This window comes from Lissotriton helveticus, chromosome 1_1 (assembly GCF_964261635.1).
Source record: "Lissotriton helveticus chromosome 1_1, aLisHel1.1, whole genome shotgun sequence".
Classification (NCBI taxonomy): domain Eukaryota; kingdom Metazoa; phylum Chordata; class Amphibia; order Caudata; family Salamandridae; genus Lissotriton; species Lissotriton helveticus.
The window spans coordinates 1,103,094,617-1,103,118,135 of NC_136057.1; the positions used below are offsets into that span (position 1 = coordinate 1,103,094,617).

The 23,519-nt window shown below is 43.2% G+C and overlaps 1 protein-coding gene across 6 annotated transcripts in view; it reads left to right on the top strand.

The window, feature by feature from the left end:
* OSBPL8 (oxysterol binding protein like 8) overlaps window positions 1-23,519 on the top strand; it is a 1,077,846-nt gene that overhangs the window by 730,951 nt on the left and 323,376 nt on the right. For all 6 annotated transcript variants that reach the window (XM_078678323.1, XM_078678342.1, XM_078678332.1 and 3 more), the window contains one exon: window positions 1,409-1,479. In XM_078678323.1, the coding sequence (XP_078534449.1) occupies window positions 1,409-1,479 (71 nt within the window). The remainder of the gene's footprint in view (window positions 1-1,408; window positions 1,480-23,519) is intronic.

Here is a 23,519-nt window from a genome sequence, read left to right on the forward strand (position 1 = left end):
ATGCATAAAAATATATCCTTAGAGACACCTAGAGAGCCATTGGGTCAGCTCTGTTCTGCCATTGGTCTGTCTGTCATTTACACGCTGCTTCCATCCATGACCGTTAATTGCACTGGGTAATGGTTCAGTCAACATCAGTCATTGGTTCTCTTGCATTGTGAATGAAGCGCTTTACATCCACCTGAAAATAAGTGTGCTTCAGTGTCGGGCTGGTTGGCCAGTCCTTTAGTTTTCAATTTTCTCTTTATATAGTTCTCCTTTAATTTCTATGGTTCTCCTCTTTATATTGTGTTTTGTTTATTAAAAGTACCCTACAGCTCTCAAGGCAGTGCTCATGGGTCGCTTGCTTGACCCTCACTTAATCTGCAGTTCAATGCTTCCCACATGGCCATTTTCTCTTAACCAGGATACCATTATGTAATGCTGTAGTCCATAGTGTTGTTTTACTATTCCAGGATGACCAACTCATTGGTTCTAAATGTGGCGGTCATGCTGGAACTTTAAGACAATGATAGAACTTTACAATACCGCTGAAAAACTAACACCAGCTGCTGTGTTTATTCTCATGATTGCAAGCATATACTTTTTATAACTATATTGTTTTAACTTATCTTGTATGTTGTTGAGTTTGTCTGTTTTATTGTGTTTGTGCCAGAGGGGGAATACGAAAATGGGTCAGTAAATGGATAAATTGATGCAGGAGTGCAAAGATAAGTGACAAAGTCAATATATGAAGAATTATTGAGTGCCTACATCCATCATTGTGACCCAATGACACTTTCATTCGTAAGCGAGACCTATTAGCATTGCCATTGCTTGTTCATATGGTATGCAAGGTTTTAGTTTACAGACAGCTAAAAGCTGTCGCGTGGGCAAAACCTAAAAAAGGGGAATTAAAACTGTCAAGGGGGCATCTAGTGGGTGAGCAAATGCCACATGTGGACAGAGTACTGAGATGAGCTGGCTACTAAAAATGAAACACGAAAAATAAAGCGTGAAATAGGTTAATGCGGAGCCTTCATTATCTACCGAACAAGAAAATATCATTATAGAACACCAAAAAGGAAATGATAAACGATTTTTAACTACAAATTGCCTGTGCTAACGTTTAACATGTGACGATTCCATAAACTGTAGTGTTAAACTATTTAAATGTGTTATGCCACAAATATGTTCGACTATACTTATTGCATGTTAGCATTGTTGTATACGTTCATTTAATATACAAACTATTTTGTGTTGCATCATAACTTGTTTGCTTTCATGTTGCTCTCAGGCTTAGGAGTTAATGGTATGTGATTTTAAAATCATGAATTACTCCGTAATTAAATTTTTAATGTGTGAATAAATGTGTTGGATGCCCACATATCGAAACAGCTCACAAAATGAACCTTTTTTTTAAAATAAGGTTTTGACCGAGGGAAGGATGACGTTTTACAGCTTAAAGATGATTCAACACAATCCATGTCCAAAAGCAAGGTAATCGCTACTGTATTTTCTAATTTATGTTAACGCTAGACACTCATTTTATGTTTTTTAATTGTGTGTTCTAAACTATGCAATTTCGAAAGGATAGGCAACATGTCTTAAAAAAGCTTTTCTGCAGTATATATTTTCCCTAAATCTCTGCTTTACTAGTATTTGTGGTTTGTTGTGTACATGGATGATGGATACCAATCGAGACCAGAGGGTTTAACTGTGTTGGTTAATTTGTTTTGCTTTGTATAATTATCTCAGTTATCTCTCAAAGTGTAGCTGTTTTTTTCTTTTTTTCTGAATGAACTTGCATACCGAAGTTGCCATTCTTCAAAGTCTGAGTAAATTAAATCGGTGTTTATTTTTGATACGTCTGAATGCACACAAGCAGAAATGTGGAACAGGCTCGGCCCCTGGCGAACCCCCCTGCCCCCATCCCAGTCATGCAAAATCCTACTAATCTTTTCAGAAGTGTGGAATTCAGCACACTAGGCTAAATCTCAACACAAGATGAATCATAGCTGTTATTGAGTGCTTTTTACCAGCCGCAGTCTGGTAGTGCGTTTAAGATGCAAGTTACAACATAAAGGAGCAAACACATTTGTGGTGCTGGAGGGTTTCCTTTTCTGGGATGTTGCAATAGTAATCCATGCTCTGCACAGGCATGCACTTCCTTAACAGAAGGGTGTGTGGAAATGCAAATAAATAAAAAATTACTTGTGCCATGGGCAAAATTGACGCCCAATTTGCTTGTTTCTATAGACAATTGTTATTCTCTGTTGCACCCATAGAGCTATAACAAATGTTTTGTCACTAATGGGGGAGGGGGGGAAGAGAAAAGGTATTGGAAAGAGGCAGAACTTTTCAGTAACAGCCTAGGTTAAGGTAACATCTCACACCTGCTGAATAATATATACTTCTGTATTATAGGCTCTTCATTGATGGTCATTAACACTTGAATGATCTCCCCCTTTCTGCGTGAACACAGAGTACTGTACCATAGATATGTTGTTCCTACAATGAAGCACAGGGCTCCAAAGTTCCTTTGTCCATAGAATGAATAGCACCCTGGAACATTTTATTACAAGTGGAATGTTTTTTTAAATAGCCATGTAGTTTCATCCTGCCAACATTTTAAGAACTACATTTCAACATCTTAAGAGGAAAGGCAGGTTAAAATGCGAAGGGAGCAAAATAAATGTTAAGTTATAAACTTCTTTTGCTTCTGTCCCTTCAAGAACACCTGAAGATTCTGCTGCTCTTGATGCATTGTACTAGCAATTTGCCTCACCTACTCAGTTCTTTATTCCAGCTCCTATAAGAATCTCCAAAATCTAGTCTTTTAATCCTTTTTCTTTCACTCGACATATTTAAGAATCTTCAGTATTGAGTGTGATAGTTTGTTTACCACATTTGGGCATTTTTTTCATCCTCAAAATGCTTTCTCTTTTAGTGAAGTGTCATTCCTGAGGTAGAAAGAAATCATTCTCCTACCCTCAAGGTCTGGTGGGATGCCTTCCTCCACCTCGTACTGTTAAAGACTGCATTGAATGCCAAAATAAGTCTAAAAGAACTCTTTGAAGGACAGTGAGCATATCAGACTTAAAGGAATACATCAAAATATGAAGGCTGAAGAAGAGGGAAAGTAGAGATAAAAGCATTTCTGGCTAAAACACACTCTCAAAAGTGAGATGATCAGAGTAAAGACGAGATGAACAGTGTTAATGTCATCACGTAGATGTCATTTGTTTTATACGTCAAGACCTTCGCCATTGACACAGACCCCCTCAGTACCTACTTGTTTTCTTTCTAAAGTAGGTTCTACACCTTTCCACCACAGTCATAGAGGCCAAAATCACCGGTCTACACAACATACCATTTCAGTTACATGGAAAACAATGATAGAGAAGAGATGATCGACGGTGAGGCATCATCAACAGTTCTTTTCACCGTCAGAATATCAGTGGTGTCCAGTGTCATCAACGCATTCAAACATCACCACTCAACATCAACAAAACCTTTGCATCCCATACAGCGTCACCGTCGGAATTACCATCAACGTCGAGAGGGTTCCTCCGATGTCACAGTGGATTCAAGTACGGAAATATCACACTCTTATTGTGTTTTTGTGTCTCGCCTGCTCATTTGACACACACTCCTAGGGCAGGCTTGTCACTATCTCTGACTTCATCATACAGGAAATAATCAAGTACTGAAGTACATTCAGCAACTAAGCTTCCTCAATCCTCCTCAAGCTAATTTTACACCAGACTCTTGTCCATTGTGATTAAAACTGAATATTCTTACTATTTCATTTGAGTATCTAGTCCAGGAACATCTTCGTCCTCTGCAACAATCTCCTCCGAGAACAGTTTCCAAAACAATATCTAAATCTCTGTCTTCTTCCACTCTGGCCTCCTTCATCATGTAGATGAGAAAGTAGAGATGATCTGTCACCCTTAAGATTGAAATTTCATTTCTCAGACACTGATTATGCACATGTATATACCCTGACTTCACATGCAGCTTCTCCTTCTCAAGCATCCCCTGTAGATATTAACAACTTTCATGAGGTTTTAGCTAGAGGTGCAACAAAATTAAGCATTCTCTAGAGTACTAAATCAGCCACTTCAGTCAAGAGCAGCTCTAAAGCCCCCGCTTCCTTTGGAGCCAGGACTTTTGCATATAGGTCAGGAAAAATTCTTAGTGCTTGCAACGATATAGTTGGCCACACAAATATTGATAAATAAATTTAAAGTTCCACAGCAAGATCCAGTTTTTGTGTCATTGACCCTAAGCTTGACGCATTCATTGCATCAGTCATAATGCAAAATGCATCAGCTCCAGAAAGCACTGTGCTTCCGGAAGAGGAAAGCAGGAAATAGGACTTACCGGACAAAAAGATATGTTATTCTGCTGTACTTCACCTGAAAAATGCGAGTTTTGGGGAGAAGTCTAGGTGGTAGTGTGGACTGACTCTTAACTCTGTCAGTCAGCGGCCCCGTGTAAAGAGATTCCCCCAGGCGCTCAGACCATCTGGGTCCAGGAACCTGGCCACCATAGGAGCGGAGAGGAGCAGGCACCCACTTGGGCCCTCAGGCTTCGCCTCTAGTGGCGGCAGACACACAACACTTTTCCCAGCCACGAAGGAGCAGTTTCAAATGACAGATGGGGCTTAAAAGGGAAAACGACAGAAGGGCCCAGAAAACTGAGCGTCTCTTAGATATGAATAGGAGCCCTCGCTATATAAGAGGCTTCAAGGGAATGTGTGTGCGCCCAGACTGTTGCTAAACCACCTACTTCTCCTGGAAGAATGAACATTAAGCATGCTGTAGTTTGGAGCACCTGTGGCTTATCCCAATGACTTGAGGAGTAGACCTTCACCTGGGAAACTGACACCAGTTCGGTGTTCCGTCAGAGTAGGGTGGACCTGCCTCTGGGTAAAAGATCTCAATATGGATGGCATCAAAATCCAAATTGAACAAGACTTCATAGTATTGGTCCTGCAGAAAACACGAGACTTTAAACAACTAACATATCACCTACGGAAGGAAATAAATCAAATACTGCTGGAACATTTCTTGCACCTCATGTGGGGTGGTAAAATGAGATCAATTTGTTTAGGGTGGAAGCTAAAGTTCTGTCGCAGTTTGATACCTGTACCGAAGAACAGCCGCAGCTTGAGAGATTACCAGCCATCCAGACAAACAACTCACAAAATTTGTGCTGGAACAGGGTTAGCCACAGGCTGATAGAGTGGACAACTCCTCGGAAGGGCTCCGCAGTGAATGAGGTCTGGGCCTGAATCAGACTTAATGACTTTACAGCCTGCGCAGGACCTAGATGCGGGGGGAAGCATTAGAAGATGGTAACCATGCGTGGAAGGGATGAGGAGTGACAGACCTTCGGAGATCTTTAGTACGACATAATATCTGAGCTGAATTGAGCGAAATTCTTATTATTGACTGGCACTTTAAAGGGGCTCTCACTTAACAAACAGGGGCTGAACTCTCCCGACAACAAATGCCCACTTAAGCAATAGCTCCAGAGACATGATTCTGTTCTCATTTTCCTTAAGGAGACTCCTTTATTGCGCAGGGACCTCTTTTGAGTGAAAAATAAGAAGTACCCAATTCAGTATTGCGTATCACCACCTATTGGCACAAACTGGAAGGTGAGAAGGTTACTATAGTGAAGAAAGAGGGGTGGTTCCTGCGACTACAGATATGGGGGCACAGATCCTCTGTTACATACATAGACATAACCAAATGCCAGACAAGACCAATCTGAACTCCACTTTTTGAAAGCTCATGGAAGGAGACGGGAAAAAGGCAATATTTGGGCAGATCTTAACCTTGCATGGAACCTTGGAATGGATAGGGGTAGCTCCGGGAGACACACAACAGGGATCATCTGAAAGGACCAAAGGGCTGGAGGTTGCTTGGCGTACTTTGCACCCAGATGACCGGGGTTTCCCTTCCTTTTCCAGTATGCCTAGGTTCTATTTGAAGATCAATGATATATCCTTCACTGAGCACAGACTTTCCCTTGATCTTAGACCCAGTGAGTCTAATTTGGGAATCACCTTTCAGAAGAGCACTTCTGGGATTGGGGTACAGCTGGACACAGATAACATCTTGATAATGTCTTTATAATCCGGAGGCCGCAACAAAACCCCTGCCCCTTTACTTCCAATTTCTCTGGACACCCCAGCAGATATCCAAGTGCCTTACTTTGATAGAATACCGGCTTGTGACTGTGTCAGTCTCAATTTTTGGAGCATATTTCTGCCCAAGCCCGAGTGGAAGTAATATCCGTGAGCTAAACTAATAGTTTTGTCCTTCAGACCCAGTCTTTTGGTTGATCTCCTAGCTCTTCTGGCTCTTGGGAAGGAACTTCGGTTTGAAATGGGGCAGTTTTTAGAGGTGATATTGGAGAGGTTAATAAACCTTTGCCCCAAGTGCTTTGAGTCACCAGCAATTGCAAGCTTTCGGCTGTGCACCATCAGTGTCAGGTCTCTCCCACCCACAAATGTCTTAGATATCTCAATATCAGACCATAGCATGTCATTCACCTGGGACGAAGGTCCTTTTATGGCACCAGAAACCCACTGGCGCATGTCCCTGAACATAGTTGGAGACCGTGTGATGAAACCGAACTAGCTTAGTTTTTCAAAATAAAGAAGGTGATACCCCATTAACAACAAGATAGGACATGGGGAGGCAAAGGTAATGAGTGCAGGGCCGGTAATGGCAATGATGGTGGTCAAGGTGGACGAAAACAATGTGGTGGAAGACAGTCTGGTGTTGGAATTAGCTCCCACAGAAATACTTGGTAAACAGAACTCCTCCTTTAAAGTCCTGTGGGCAACTTACAAACATGAGGGGGCAATTGAACATCCTCTGGACAAAGTGGGCCTAGAGGTCAATCTTCAAGTTGGGCCAGATCTTTTACGACTAAGACAGTCAGGTATGGCTCTATGAGCGCGTCAAGTTTTTTGCAAGACTGCCAGGAGTTACATAAAGATAAAGAGGGACCTTGGGACTTTTGCAATTAAGGGGCCAGATAAAAGTTAAGAGTTTAGAATGTTCTTTCAGACACTTTATTCCCAAGACTTACAAAAATTAAAGAATGTCTCCAGCATTGTTGCATGCTGTCCCTAGACGCCTATTGGAAGCAAGAACTAGAGCAGCCTAATGCTGCCTGAGAAGCTAAGAAGGCCCTGGGGAGGAGGTGCTACTAAATCATTGGCGCCAGGTGACTTCACAGTATTCTTCTATAAAAATGTTTTCGCATACTTGGCCAAACTATTAACTACTCTGTACAGCTCCTTAGATGGACATTCTGAGGTTGCCCTCTTAATACACTATGCCAATATCTTTCTGATCCATAAAGTGGGTAAAGAGCCAGAAATAGACACTGCTCATAGGCCGATTGCACTACTCAGTACAGCCCTGAACCGTTTCACAAAGGTCCTGGCAAGGACCGGTGCTTCTCATACTAGGCATGATTGATGCTGGCCAAGTAGGGTTTATGAAGGATAGACAATGCCGCAAATTTCTTACCTTTAAACCACCAGGCTGGATCTGGAAGATTTTTTTATAGCAGCACCCCTGCTCGTCGTTAGGTGGCATCGGTCGACTCCGCGTGACGTCTGCGTCATGTTCGTCATGACGTCCACATTGTCAATATAACTGCCACTCCGGCGCACTGACATCAGTTCTTTTCTTTTTGCATTAGCCAGCGCAGATCTGTCAGAGAGCTACCCCCTTTCATTTTTTGACAGACTTTTTCGACTTTTTGTCTACTCCTTTTGGTGTGTAGGGATGTCTATCAAGAAAAGCTCAGGGTTCAAGCCATACGGCGCATGTCACAGTGCCAATGTATGTCATGGACCCCCACCTAGTTTGTCTCTGGTGCCTGGAGCGCGACCACAACAAAAAGCTGAGCTCCACCTGCTGGGCCATGGCGCCGAAGGCTTTGAAAGAGCTGTCTCTAAAGCTGATTGCGGCCCAGCAGATGGCGCCATGAAGGTAACCTCGCCAATCTCATTCTTGGTCGAGAGGAAGATCTGATCACCGCTCCGGACGGTCGAAGTCCTCTTCCTCAAAGTCATATGGGTCAAGTAAGAGGCACCAAAAGAAGTCAAAGCGGCTTTCACTTCACCCAGTCTGTCGTGCGACGAGACGGCGTACCCTCTGTGTTAGAGGCCTCTGCTCCGCGGAGCGGGTGCTTGGGTCGGCTCTGCAGTTAGTTCCCTCCTTTTCCGGGAGTCACCCTGGCTAACTGAAAGAATTTTATGACTCCATGTGCGCCAGTTTTGGGCGGCCAGATCCTGCCTGTGCGCCTTCAGGCCCTGCAGGTTGAGGTGAAGGAGACCCTGTGTGTTCCACGCCTCCAGCTCCGGCCCCAGCACCATGACCTCCTTCTGGACCCATCCCTGGGTCTCGACCGGTGCCGTTCGTACCTCAGTGACCTTCCCCGGCACCATATCCGACACAGAGATCCTCGGCGTCCACTGGCGGAGCCTCCCCAAGCGTCTTTCTGGACAACACTGTTAAAACTACTTATAGAGCCTGCAAATACCCATAGGTGTCTCCGAGCTAAACACTGAGCCAGTCGGGCGGCACCGATGTTGAGACTGGCTCCAACAGAGCCGTACAGCTCCATGACATTCAACCTGCCCTATTCTGAAGGGTTAGGAATGAATGATAAGGATTGGGAGGGGCAGCAGGATCCCTTGGAAATCCCGCAATCTCAAGATCTGGAGTGGTATGAGAAACTGGGTGATGCCAGCAGCCTTGACACTTCCCCAGATTCTGGCATGCTGACTCCCTCTAACCTGGCTACGGAGGAGGGGGTGTCATTTGCAATGGTGGTGTCTAGGGCTGTGGAGGTCTTGCACCTGCAGTTTCTTACATTGGCAGTCAAGACTAACATCTTGACAGAGGTCCTGCAGGCTGTTGTCTCCACCTCTGAACCCTTGCTGCTCTTCAACGAGGCCTTGACTGATGTTCTTCTGGGCACCTGGTCCAAGTCCAGCACAGGAGCTCCTGTGAACAGAACGATTGCCCGCCGTCATCGCCCTGCACCAGGTGGCTAAGCTTTCCTCACCGCCCACCTCAAGAAAGGTGGTTTGTCCAAGCTCCCACTTCTCGTGGCACGTTCCCTTCCGCACCCCCTGACAGGAAAGCCAAAAGGCTGAAAAGATTCGTAAAGAAAATGTTCTCTTCCACCAGCTTAGTGTTGCGGTCAGTGAACACTGTATGCCTTTTGGCTCATTATTCCCATTCAATATGGGATACGGTTTCACAGGTGCTGCCTAGAGTCTCGCAGGAAGACTGAATTCTGCTCTCCCAAGCTATTTCAGATGGGAGCGAAGTTAGCCATCCACTGTGACTTGGACACAATGGATTAGCTAGGCAGAGCAATTTCCTCGAAAGCGGCCATACGGCGCCACACCTGGCTGAGGACGTCTGGATTTTCAGGGGATGTCCAAGCTAATCAAATGGACATGTCCTTTGATGGCTCACGTCTCTTCGGAAACAAAGCAGATGCAGCTCTTGAGCATTTTGGGAACTCACTGGCTACGGAGAAGTCCTTAGGCCTCACCACTTCATCCCAGCCTGTGTCTGCTGTTCGCTTCTTTCAAGCTACGGAAGGGGCTTCCAACCGTGCCAACCCTATTCCAGCCAGAGAGTCACGCAAGTTGGAGGATCACCTTACCCTACTCCACGAGGAAGTTAAAACTTTCTTGGCCAAGGGAGCTATAGAGAGGATCCCCGAGACAAAAATAGGCTGTGGTTGTTATTCTTGTCTATTTTTTGCTTCCAAATAAGGATGGAGGCCTTTGTCCAATCCTGAACCTCGGAGCCCTCAACTACTTCTTCAAAAAGGAAACATTCAAGATGCTCACGCTTGCTCGGTTCCGGTCTACCCTGGACCTGGGACACTGGATGGTAGCGATGGACTTGCAGGACGCCTATTTTCATATTCCCGTCCTGCCTGCCCATCGTCACTATCTGCGGTTTACGGTGGTCCACAAGTACTTTCAGTTTGCTGTGCTCCCTTTCGGCCTCACCAGTGCCCCTCGGTGTTCACAAAGGTGATGGCGATAGTCGCAGCCCATCGGCGAGACCAGGGGTTCTATTATTCCTCTATCTCGACGACTGGTTGTTGAAGGCGGGCTCGTCCCAGGCAGTCGTCACCCACCTCCAGACTATGGTGAACCTCCTGCACTCATTTGGGTTCACTATCAACGTGCAGAAGTCACAGCCGACTCCCTCCCAGATGCTCCCTTTCATCAGAGAGATTCTAGACACGGTGCAATTTTGGGCTTATCCTCCCGAGCGGCAAGTCCAGGATATTCATGCTACGATTCTGGATTTTGGTGAGGATGACTGAGGCTGTTGGGTCCTCTGGCCTCCTGCATCCTGCTTGTGGGCCATGCCAGATTGCACACGCAGGCTCTGCTGTGGGACCTTAAGGTCCAATGGGCACAGCATTGGAGGAATCCCACCGACCTGGTTCAGGTATTGGAGGGCACTGCGAAAGACCTGAAGTGGTGGATAACAAGCCACGTTTGAGTCAGAGGCAGACCCCTCTCCCTTCCCAACCAGATCTCCCCGTATTGGCGGATATGTGTCTTCTGGAATGGGGAGGCCATCTGGGAGAGGTGGATATAAGAGGGCTCTGGTCTCCGGCAGACACCAGGCTCCATATCAACTTGTTGGAGCTTTGGGCGATCCGATTGGCACGGCAACCCTTTTTACCATCACGAAAGGGAAAGCTAGTTCAAGTGTTCACGGACAACACTACCGTCATGTGGTACTGCAACAAACAGCGGTGTGGGGTCGTGGACCCTTTGTCAAGAGGCCCTGTGTCTCTGGACTTGGCTGGAACAGTAGGGTGTTTCCCTGGTGGTTCAACAGCTGGCCGGTTCTCTGAACACCAGCGCGGACTAGCTCAGCCGCCGGTGCCTTGTGGATCACGAGTGGCGTTTCCATCCGGAGGTGGTACAAGGTCTCTTTCAGCAGTGGGGAGAGCCTTGATTAGATCAGCTTACCTCCGAAGACAAAGCACAATATCAGCAGTTTTGAACTATGACGTTTCCAAGGTGACCTTTGCTCATCAACGCTTTTCATCGCAAGTGGAGCTCAGGCCTCCTGTACGCCTTTCTGCAGATACCACTCCTGCCCAGAGTGCTCAAGAAGATCAGGAGCAACCGGGCACAAGTCTTGTGGCTCCGGACTGGGCACGGAGAGTCTGGTATCCCGAGCTACTGGCAATGAGCATTAATCCTCCATGCAGGCTGCCCCTTTGGGAGGGTCTTCTGTTTCAGCAGTGGGGGAGGGTTCTCCACCCGAACGTGTCCACTCTCCGCCTACTTGCGTGGCAATTGCGTGGCGACAGTTGACAGCTTTCAACCGTCCTGTCGAAGTCTACAAAGTTATTCTGGCAGCCAGGCGTCCCTCCACAAAGTCAGTATATGCCGGACGATGGAACACATTTTGTAAAAATTGTACTGAAAGGTCTATTGACCCTTTATCTCCCTCTGTCAGATGTTCGCCTGTTTATTCTTTCTTTGGCCCAGCAGGGCTCTGCTCTGGGCACTCTGAAGGGCTACCTTTCAGCCCTGTCTGCCTTTCTTCGGCTTCCAGATCAGCCATCACTTTTTAAATCCCCTCTTGTGCAGAGATTTTTGAAGGGGTTAACCCTTTTGTTTCCCCCTTCCCCTTTTATTATGCCACAGTGGGACCTTAATTTGGTTCTTACCTTCTTGAAGTGCGCACCATTTGAGCCGCTGCACAACTGCCCTCTGTGGCTGCTCACTATCAAAGCAGCCTTTTTGGTGACAATCACCTCTGCCAAGAAGGTGAACGAACTGCAGGCACTGTCATCACAGCCTCCTTCCCTGACCCTCTTTCCTGACAAGGTTGTACTCTGGACTAGGGCCTGCTTTCTGCCAAAGGGGGTAACACCCTTTCATCTGGGACAGTCTGTTACTCTGCCCACTTTCCATGCACCTCCGCATCCTTCTAAGGAAGAGGAGTGACTCCACCGCTGTAATCAAAAAGAACTTTATCATTTTACCTTGATCGCACCAAAGAGTTTCGGGTGGATGACTAACTCTTTGTAAGGTACGTGGGAGCAAAGATGGGGCGTACTGTAAAAAAGATGTCCATATCATGCTGGGTTTTCCTCTGTATCAAAATAAGTTAAACCTTGGCAAAGAAAAAGCCTCCTAAAGGCCATAAGGCCCATTCCACTAGGGTGAAGGCAGCCACCACGCCTCTCCAACTGCTGATATCTGCCAAGCAGCCTTGTGGGCATCTATGCACACATACGTCAGACACTGTTGCCTGGATTCTCAGGTTCGCAGGGTGGGCCTGTTCAGCTGCTCTGCCTTGCAGCATTTCCTAGTTTAAAGCTTCTCCACCGGGGGAAGGTATTGCTTGGGTATCTGTTCTAAGGTAAGGAAGCTGCGGCTAGATGTGTCTATCAGATGGGCAAGTTACTTACCTTCGGTAACGTCTTTTCTGGTAGAGATATGATCTAACCACAGATCCCATATCGATCCTCCCCGCACTGCAGATTTGTTTTTAGGGTGAGGGCTATTCCCCTTCAGGGCCCTAGTTTTCTTTTTTAACACACCATGGTCAGTCACTTCATGGCTTCACGCTTCTGGAATAGAAAAGTCAAGAAAAGTACTGACGTCGGCGTGCCGAAGTGGTGGTTTTATTGACGACACTGAAATCATGACGACAAACACAATGCCAACGACAAACACGGGTTCAATCGACGCCACCTACCAGTGCGCAGGGGTACTGCTATCAAAAATCTTCCGGATTCAGCCTGCCACCTGGGAGTTCAAAGGTAAGGAATCAGTGGCTAGATCATGTCCCTACCAAATAATGTGTTGCCAAAGGTAAGTACCTTGTCCGTGCGGTATCAACATGTCGTATTGATAAACCCACACAGATTTACCAATGCAAGAAACCATAGGGCACCTTAGAGGTGCCCCCTAAAAACGTACCAGCCTCTGATGTGTTTGCTGACTGGTTTTTGCCAGACTTTGCTCTCAGAAGACTCAGCACAAATGCCTGTCCAGTGAAGAGGGTGTAACAGCCCCTCCCCACAGGAAGACCTGCCGATTAGCCTCCCTGGGCCAGTGAGCTACAAAGTAGCTGCCGCCTTTGGAATTCGAATCTGGCTCCCCTCACAGGAGAGGAAGCCACCCCCTCCTGGTCATAGCCCCTTTTGCACCTGGACAGGCGAGAAAATAAGCGTGTAGAATTTGTTGTTTATATAGCTGTTTAGCTTCCTCACTGTAGTTGTGTTGCCATTCTGCCCTTCTAGATGTAAATTTTCAAATGTGTAATTCTGGGGTAAACCAGAGATTATTTTGTGTGGGGTGCTTACTGAGCAGTTATGAGATGTAAGGGCACAGTTTTATAATGTAGTGATTACGGTTTGATTGAAAGATTTGTTATCTGATTAGTATCGCCTAATGCAACCCGTTGAGTACAAAGATATACACTTACTGTAATGTGTCATGTTCTAGTTATCTGTTATGTTTGCATACCAATAATTCAAACCTTTTTAAAACACATTTTGATTAAAAGTGGCTATAGCCTTGTTTGGATCGTTTGAATACACATTTTCTGGGTTCAGGGTGAAGATGGATGTGATTGATGTCTTTACTTATTTCCAAGATGGAGAAGGATCTCCAGTATCTCCTCACAATTTGAATTTTCCATTGTGCAGTCTTTTGAACTTCTTTGTATTTTAAAAGTAAAGGGTAGTTCTAGGCAGTCTGACCTGGACAGGGGAATGCAGTGATCCACCTCACTTTTAAGATCTGGGGAGGGGAAAATGGCATCCAAGAGATTTAATACCTGGATATCTGTCACAAACTAGGAGCACCAGAAGTGGCTGTGTCTTAATGTCTCACTTCAGGTTCACTGGCCTCATTCCAACGAACCTGCCCCATTACCCTCTGAGCACGTGAGCAATCTTTGTCACAATGCTAATGTGTTCATGTTCCATACATTAATATTTTACAATAAATTAAGGCAACACCATATTTATCATTGAATCAATCCCTCCCCTGCTTCTTCAGCCGCTAAAGATTGACCCGGTAATTGCTGTGCTAATCACCAGGGTTGATTGTTGTGACAAAATATAGGCAGGCCTCCTGGCCAAACTCCAAAGTGTGCAGAACCATGTGCTACCCCGAAATCGTTCCCAGGATGCTTGTTTCCGGTCCAGGGAAGACATGGCTTGGCAGTTCGGGCTGGACTGTCCCCATGAGGCACAGGGTCAAGACTGATGTGCATATGGCTGGGTATGAAGTGGGGTGGCGAAGTGAGCTATAGAACGAGGATGGGTTCAACCCAGATCTGTGACTGGGGGTGAGTGACAGAAAAGTTTCAGCGCTCCGTCCATCATCTCTTTGTGTTTGCTGTACCTCTTCTATGACATGATGTTCGCAGACTGCATCACTCTTGAACTGATGTCTCTTAATTGGCTCAAACTAAGGATTGAGTTCAATGCCTTCTGGCCTTTGCTCTTCACAGTCCAGCACCTTTATACTTAACCAATGTGCTACTTCCCTGTTTGTCTGGCAAACTCTTTCCACCTGTCAAGTTACAAATGCTTCAGTAAGACATTCCATGTTCAAGGTTTCTACCTTTGGAACCTGAATACTAGATACTTGAAAACAGGCTGGTAACATTCGAGATCATTGCAAATTCCTGAATTTAAAAAACGTTTTGTGTGTGAACTCCTACTCCTGTACAATCTATAAAGCCCTTATTGTTTCCATTGTATTCCTCTTTCTGTAACACTGCGTCCCTGTGAGCATTCTGAAGGGTTTCTGCGGTTGCACCTTGTGCTGTTTAAAACGTATGCGTAAAGATGGCATCCATTCTGATCTATGTTATGCTTTTCTGAATTTTTATGACCAATTTGCAGTGTCTCTTGAATGGAGCTCATTTTGCTTCTGATTTCTCTTTACAACGTGCTGTAGATCATGCAGGTACACTATTGTTTGTGAGTAAGAATGGATGGGACTCACCACCTGTGTCTATTGAATCCCCTTTCTCTTCTTGTTCTAGAGGGTGAAGGTTTGTGGATAAAAAGCTTTTGTGTCAGCTTTTGTTGGTCTCCTTTTGTCTTTCTTGGTAGTCATAATTGCAGAACTGGGTGCTTGGTTTTAAGATCTCAGGACCATCGAATGATGTTAGGGAATATTAATATGAAGGGCCCAGTACCTGTGAGATTTTCAAGAATGGCATCTTGAGGGATTTAAAGGTTAATTTCTCCCTGGCTTTCCTATGCATACATCACAGTTCACTTCAGATAGTACACAATGGCTCCTGTTACATAAATTGCTCTCGACGTCACATAGTTTATTGCTAGTTTCTTCTTTGGGCCGTTGGTCGCCCCACTAAATTCACCCTTCAGCATTGAGTGCATTGCTCTCTTCTCAACAACGAAGCAATCAAACATGACATTTCTGAAGACTTGTTATGCATCTAAGGACCCCCTTCATCTCAGGAAAATTTCAACCTAAGAGCTCCTCTCAGCCAGATTTCTCTTAAATGTGTAAGCACCATTGATTCCTACATCAGGTCTCTAGTTTCACTTCTGAAGATGTGTGGCGTTCTAGATTCCAGAACTGCATCGTAGGTAAGAGACTGTTTTCACGGAAGACCCATCAAAGTTTGCCCTTGAAGTCGGTGTATTTTAACTGACTGAAGCTCATGTCACTAACCATTTGAGTGTGTGCTCAAGATAAATCTATGCACCAAGGTGATAACACTGGTTTGTGTTGTATTGCAGATTGCAGTTTAGTATGCTTTTTGTTGGTAGACTAGTAGTTTCTTGTCGTACGCATGTATACATTAGTGATTTTTCAATTGATGTTGCACAATGAACTGCATGCTTTTTTATGGCTATACTTTATGCAGTTGTTCGCTGCATGCGTCTCAGGAGGGATTATGTGGCAGTAGGGTATGGCTGTTTGGGCAGCATGTCTTACTGCTATCGCAAGTACCCCTGACCAAGGTGTCCCTTCTGTCCTGACACTAGATTAAAAAAAAAAAGCATTAATACATATGACACATAAAAAGACACATAGCAAGCTTATTACTTACTAAGCTATGCATATTTTGTATTTGTTGGGCGGTACATTTTGTTGATACCAGAAATATTCAGGAGTACTGAACATTAGAGGTGAATACAACCTCTTGTTTACATGCCATTTATGAACTTATTAGTGATTTGGTTAGGATCCAGTCAGACAGCTGGAAAAGTGCAGCTATCTTGTATTGTGTTTACCTATGAACATTGGAAGACAGTGTCTTTCCTTTTCAGCTCGAAGCTTTGGTTCCTTTGGATTTTGACTTCAAACCACTCCTTTCAATAGTGTATCAGCCAGTCAGCAAAAACACATTGTTTAAACAGACCTGTATCATTAAAATGATTCTCAGATTTGTTTAGATATTACATATTGAAGCCCCATAGCTATGGGTTAAAAAGCGAAAAAATGTGATGTTGTGTTGAAATTTAAACAAAAGTTGCATTGAATTTGGGGGTATTGCTCTGGAATAGGCTTTTTCTTCCCTGCGTTAAAATGCATACATTTTTGCCAAATCACAGCATAGGCTTGGCACAAACAATTCTCTGTCCTCACTGCTTCTAAAAAGTCTGCCCTTGAAAATGCCTAGTCTCATTTCTCTTATTTGGAGGAAAGTCCAACATATCCCCTGAAGGTTCACCTGAAGCTTCACCATCCTTCCGAAAGGCGCTTTATCCCATTACTTGAACCCCATGCTTGAGTACCATGATACCTGAATCAGACAGTTAGACATAGTTTTTTTTAATGGATTGGGCATGCTATTCCTCGGCCACCCTTTCTTTACACGAGCTTGAAACGGGAAAGAAGAGGGCACCTCTGCTTTTCATATACCCATAATGTTTAGATGGCCTGCCTGATTGTTTTATTCTCAGAGCGCTGAGGGGTTGGTTGTGTGAGTAGAGCCTTCCACAGATATTGTACTGACCATAGGTTCTTAAGCTTCTAGTGGTTAGTGTCTCTAGAACTTGAGTGAGGTACGAACAGACGCTCCTGTCTCCGCTAACTCTGAAAGTTTTGCAGGTATTGCATCAGAGGACATGCACTGCACCACACAACCTCCAGACGAAGCACATTTTCAATGCCGAGTATCAGACTATTTATAACTGTTTCTAATCTCCTTTACGGGTTAGGTGCCCATATGGATGTCTCAACTGAAGTGCGGCTGCAACTGATCGCGAGTGGTAGGACGGGGAAGGCGTGGGGGGCACTGGACAAAACAAAATACATAAAACAAAATACACATAACTGGGCCGGCTGCCGCCTCTTCTCTGTTCTCTTCTTTCCTTCTCTGCTGGCTGCATGAAGGAACAGGAAGCACCCAGGCTCCCCATAGCCAATCACAATGCTGCAATGCAGCGTTGTGATTGATCTGAGTGCCGAACCACAGCACTCAGACGGGGACTGGGAGGCTTTGCATGTTCCTCACTAGGCTATGTAAGGCAGGCTGGTGGGGAAGATGCAAAGTGGGCAGGACTGTTTGGCCACCCAAGCAGTCATGCGCAAGTAAGGAGTCAAACCACTCCTCCCCCTGCGCTGCACGCCCCAAGAGCCACTCACTTCGATAGGAAAAATAAAATGATAACGATACGTTAATATCGTTTTATTTTTCCTCTTGAAGTCAGTGGGTGACTCTATTACGCCTTAGCAGCTGCTGCTCAACTGTTCTGAAGACTCGTATTAAAGAAATGTTTATCAAGGAACTAAAAAGGATGCAGGAATCGTGTATGCTTTTAAAATGGCAATTCGTGTAGGTATATTTGACACCTTAAGGAAACGGAGAAGAAAATGTACACAATTTATTTTGAACACTGATCTACATATTTTTACTCCTATAGAAGATTTGCAAAGCATTGTATAGACTGATTTTAACCTCTCATTCTAGAATGACATGCTTTCTTCTACTAAGTAGCTTTGATTTGAATATTTACTCGAACATTGAGGTGAAAAATACATTACCAACAGCAGATAGTTTGGATTGGGTTCTTACTGATGGAACCACATTTCATGCACTAGTCTTGCCCGTGTTAACATCTAATCATTTCTGCATATGTTTTTCATTTCTAAAACGGAAGATTTCTGTTCTGAGTTTCGTTTAAAAGAAAACATAAGGACTTGATAAATGTAGCTTTCCTGTCCTTGAGCAAATCTGCTGGGGTTATGGTATTGCTTGTGGTACATCTCCGAAGCATGGTACAGGAAGTACCTTTCAGGGAGCTCAAATTACTGATCATAAGGCTATATTTTTGCCTGGAATTTTTTTTCAGGATCTCACATACCTTTATTAAAACTAGGAAATATTTCAAGATTGTTCATCACTTTATTTCATTGATTTTTTCTCCAGAAGAATTCCCTAAGCCAGCGTCCCTGCAAAAGTCAGATTGAGTACTCTGAATTAAGTTGAAACCGAGATATGCTTAGCTCTGTAACTGCAGAATCTTTGCATGAATACCAGCTAGTACCCCTTTGTTTGATTGTTTTCCAATAACAAATGGAAATCCTTGCAAATTGAACCCTTCCAGAGAGTTAGGTAAATTTAGCTCCGTTTATTTGGCCACAGAAAAAGCAGATACTTTTCCTTCTGTCACAGGTGCTGTTAATAATTATTCCTTAAGTGAAGACACAGACCCACGTATCTGCACATGGTCAGTAGTCAGCCCATTCTCGAAAAAGGCCTCCTGTAAATTCTCTGGACCTGTGTGACTATCACCCGTATTTGCTGTTGTGCCATGGCTGTCAAAACTTGTAGAGGCTTATAGTGACCCCAGTGTGCCTTATGCATAAGAATGAGAACAACGATAGATCAGGTGCCTTTTGTAGATTAATTTTGATCTTAAAAATAAAAGCATCCACTGGCAATTCGGAAGATCAGCAGGGTGGACGACAACAAGTGGTCACTCGGCCTGACACTGTGCTTTGCATTGACAAGGAAGGATTGACCCACAGCTAGGATTGCTTCTATGTCTTCATAACAGGCTTCAGTCACAAATACAGCACTTTTACAGGAGATACATAGAATAATTGAATGAATTCATTACTTTTTTACGTGACTTTCATATTCGGAAAAACCCTTATGTGCAGAGATCTTGAATTTCCCAAACCTCTCCTCTGCTCTGAATATTTCCATTGGAAAACCATGCAAGAATTTCTGTTATCGAAATGATCCTGATTTACAGAAAAATTGTAACAATGCCATACCAGTGGCAGGTTGTACTCTCTTCAACGGCCAGTAACAGCATGACTAGGACTTACTGAAGAATGGCTACACGGAACAAGTTCTTATTCTCCAGTCATGGCTGATTGCAAGAATGTGTATAAGAACAGGGGTACCCCTGACAACAGTACCCGAATCAGGGAAAATAACTAAAGTGTAAAAATCACAATTTCAGGAGCAATGAAAATAAATATGGACCTTAACAATGTCAAAGACATATACATGCAGCCTCTGTTTAGTGGTATCAAAAATATTTTTTATTTATCGTTATTTTTTAAAAATAGATATACATAGGTGGAAGTAAATACATAAACAAACTTAGAACATATCATCTGTATGTATGTGTACGTTGAGTTTAAACAATCAAAATACAACATTTCTTACATTGGTTGGCTAACATGTATAGTGGATACAACCTCAATCATGGATATATGAGAGATTATTGGCGAAACATTATGAAACTCAACAACATACAGACAAAAATAATCATTTTACTACATTTCAGAGGACCGTCGTTTCTGACATGGCTCTAGTAAATCAGTGTCCTACGCGCGTTCCCGCTGTGTGCCTTCATCAGGAAGCCATGTACAAAAAACTGAGACCTAGAGAGAGGGTGCATGTAAAAAACATAAGTCAATATTGATAAGAGATTAACCGTCCTATTACAATGTTGGCTACCAAGTGGTATGCAAAAGATAAAACTCAGACCGAAAGTGGCTGAGGAATTAAAAAACTCTAATTGCAAGTCAATTACAATTCTAAAAAAAAAAACACATGACAAATAATTAGTCTTAACTGTGTGCCCTATCTGCTAGATATCCAACACAAAAGAGTAAGATGAGACCAGCATTTCCAAAGATCCCAGAGGGTGAAAGATTAATTGAAGCAATAGTGTGCCAAATGTAAGATAGAAAGCCAAAGTAACCTTGGTGACAACCATTCAGACAGTATCATGCAGTCACGAATAATCCGGACTCTTATTGTGTTCAACACTGTTCTTTTACTAGATGCATAGATAATAAGGTTTGGTTATCGCATTGGCTTACTTGTTTTGTGACTAAAATTTAAAAATTTGCAGAAGGTGGATTACTAACACTTGTGTATGTAATTTACCGCTCTAGGAGGTCCGCCACTGTAGAAATTGGCAACGAGGAGACAAACTGGTGCAGTTGTTGAGTAGTCCATTTGAGACTCTCAGCTAGGTCCTGTCAAAATGCTAGTGAAAATACAGGAAAACCCGTACTTTGTTAATATCAAATGTCTCTATGCCTCAGGCATCTAATCTGTAATACAACTAGTTCTATCTTGCATACACTGAAAAATAGATGTAGGTAATTTGCGCACCCCCCTGCCACTTTCGGTTATTATGGTTAAAATATAGCAACTTTTTAATTTCACGGGTAAGCACATTAATCGAATCTGGGGGGAGTTTAACTGCAGCGTTTTCGATGCGCTTTTTGTCCTTTTAAAATAGAACTATTTTGTAAATTGTGAGTGACTGCCTCTTAAAGTGCAGCCTCGTGAGTTTCTCCTTCACGTTGTATCCTGATAGTTCTTTCATCGTCTATAAAATCCATAAACTTAGTATTCTCTCTGCTCGTTTCCCAATTCCCCAGTGTCTTCCATGTTTTATTGCTTAGAAGAGTACAGATTTACTTTGTGTTTGAAATCACGTCATGTTCCTCCTGGGAAATTGATGGCGACAATTGGTGCACCTTCTGTTCATCGCATAAACATAATTGTTTTCAGATGGTTAATTGTGTTTTGATTAGCTGCTGCATGCCATAATCCAAAGGGCAATGTTTTGTAAAACGAACAGCAAATTAAAAAAACGAAGTAGTGATTGAAGGGGACAGACTGATCTCGTAACAGTTCTAATCAGTTACCTCATACTTGCTCCCAACCGCGGCCTGTGAATCATGCAACAATTACATATTTTATTTTGTGCTCGGTCAGTGTTTTAGTTTGTAAAAATGGAAAATTACAGTTGAGTCCTACCAAACCACCATGCGTTCTATTTCAAATCTTGTTTCTGTTATCTGCATTGGAAACATCCACGCTTGGTTAGTCGGTGAAACATAATTTACTAGTGCGTTGGTAAGCACTCTGCTTTTTTTTTTTTTAGGCCGCCTTAGTTTATTGGCAAATTTATCAAGATGGTCAGCACAGGATTGCATTAGTATTTATATTGTACTTTTTTTGAGTGCCCTGGATGTTTGTGCTGTTTGAAGTATTCTTATAGGGTTGTGGCTTCCGTCACTGGGTTGCTCTCCTAAATTGTGCTTTATCGGTCCAGCACTTAGTCGTGGGCCTAAAGCACCATCTTCATTTCGATTTATATTAAGATTTCTAAAATTCGCTCACTGAACTTCTATTTGTAGTGCATGCTTTCACCTGGCCTTGTTCAAAATTCATGACCACTAGAATCAGTAATAGGGTTTTGATACCCGTTAGCATACACAAGTAGACACCGTAGTTTCCATTTAGGTTGTAAAGGCGAGTTCTGACATCTGATCCCACCCAAGTAGACTTTGTTCATCTGGTTGATGGACTCTGATAACACTTGTACATCAGTTGTCGATGTCTTCAATGGAGAAAGCTAGTTAAAGGTCATATATCTCTGTTGCCAGCCTACCTTTGTTGTAAGTGTTCATAAGAAGAATAAATGTTTTTTATATGGTTGCTCACTGCTAAAATATTTGTTTTTGGCGGTGCTGTACCAAGTGCTACTAGTGCTCAAATTATAGTTGTTTAGTGGCTTTTGAAGCAGAACAGTGTGAATTGCCCCTGCTGTACTTCAAACCTGAGCCTTGCTGGTTAAACACGCATTTCAGTATTACGCATCTAAGGCATTGAGCAACATCACCAGCTAGCTGATGTTCTTTAATGTCTTTCTTATTTTATTGGGAGCAGTGAACCAAACTTTTTGTCCATACCACCAACAGTTTCTGCCTTTCTTTCAAGAACCAGATTTAAGGAAATCGCAGGAGGGCAGGGGAACTCAATTCTATGCAGCAGGAGTGCGTCTCTAATAATGATTATGGAATGAGTGCCATTACACAAGATGGATCATTCTTTTTAAAAATGAAAGCAACAAGCATTGGCAAAATCAACAGGTCTCGGCAATGTCTAAGCCCCGCTATTGGTGTTGTAAATGTGAATGGCTTTTAGCCTTATTTAGTCATCTAATTGATGATAGTGTTTTAAATGTAGTGTTAATTTTAGTGTGACTGGGCCCACGAGCAAAAACAAAAAAAACGAGTGCAAGGTGGGACAAGAAGACTTTGGAAAATAAGAGTTAACTATAGAAAATAAATCACAATTCAAGAGAAAGGCTCATATAGTGAGAAAAACAGCGCTGCTACACAGGCCCAAGATATACAATGGAGTGTAATGGTGGGACAAGTACTTTTTTTACGCACAGCTGCATTAAAAAAAAAACATGCTGTTTACAGACATACTCATAGTTTTCTAAACAAAAAATGTATACACAACAATGAACTTGTACATGGCCTACATTTAAAGCAATGGGTCCCATACAAACGTCCTATGTGGTGCTCTGATCCAAATAAGCACTGGCAATCACTTTTTTTCAGGCAACTGGAATAAAAAATAAGCCATGCTTGTCACTTGATAATGTAGGGTCACAAAATAACCCAATCATAGAAAGAGTAAATGAAATCAGGCTAAATGTTGTAACATTCATCAGAAACCCCCATTAATACAAAACTACCCTTTCTCTTCCAGGGGATCCTCATCAAAGTCATAAGCATTAGAATATTCCCGCCCATGCGCGGGACCCCGGAAACAACATATTATATATATATATATATATATATATATATATAATATATATATATATATATGTATATATGTGTATGTATATATGTATGTATATATATATAAAAGCAATTGCAGCCAAATAAACAGTAGAGCTGAATTATGCTGTAAAGAATTTCCACCATACATGAACTTCTGCATTAGAAACATGAGAAACAACACCAAAGATTGTTTAGAAACTGTTTTAATGCTTAGAAAGCAGTAGAAATTCTTATAACTCACTGAAAGCATAGAAAGCTCCCATGCTGCATTGCAAACACACAGTCTAAAAAGACTGAAAAGCTAACCTGTAGCTGCATGCAACAAAAAAACTGACACCGTGCTTTTAAGGCACCCATGGCACCCAGC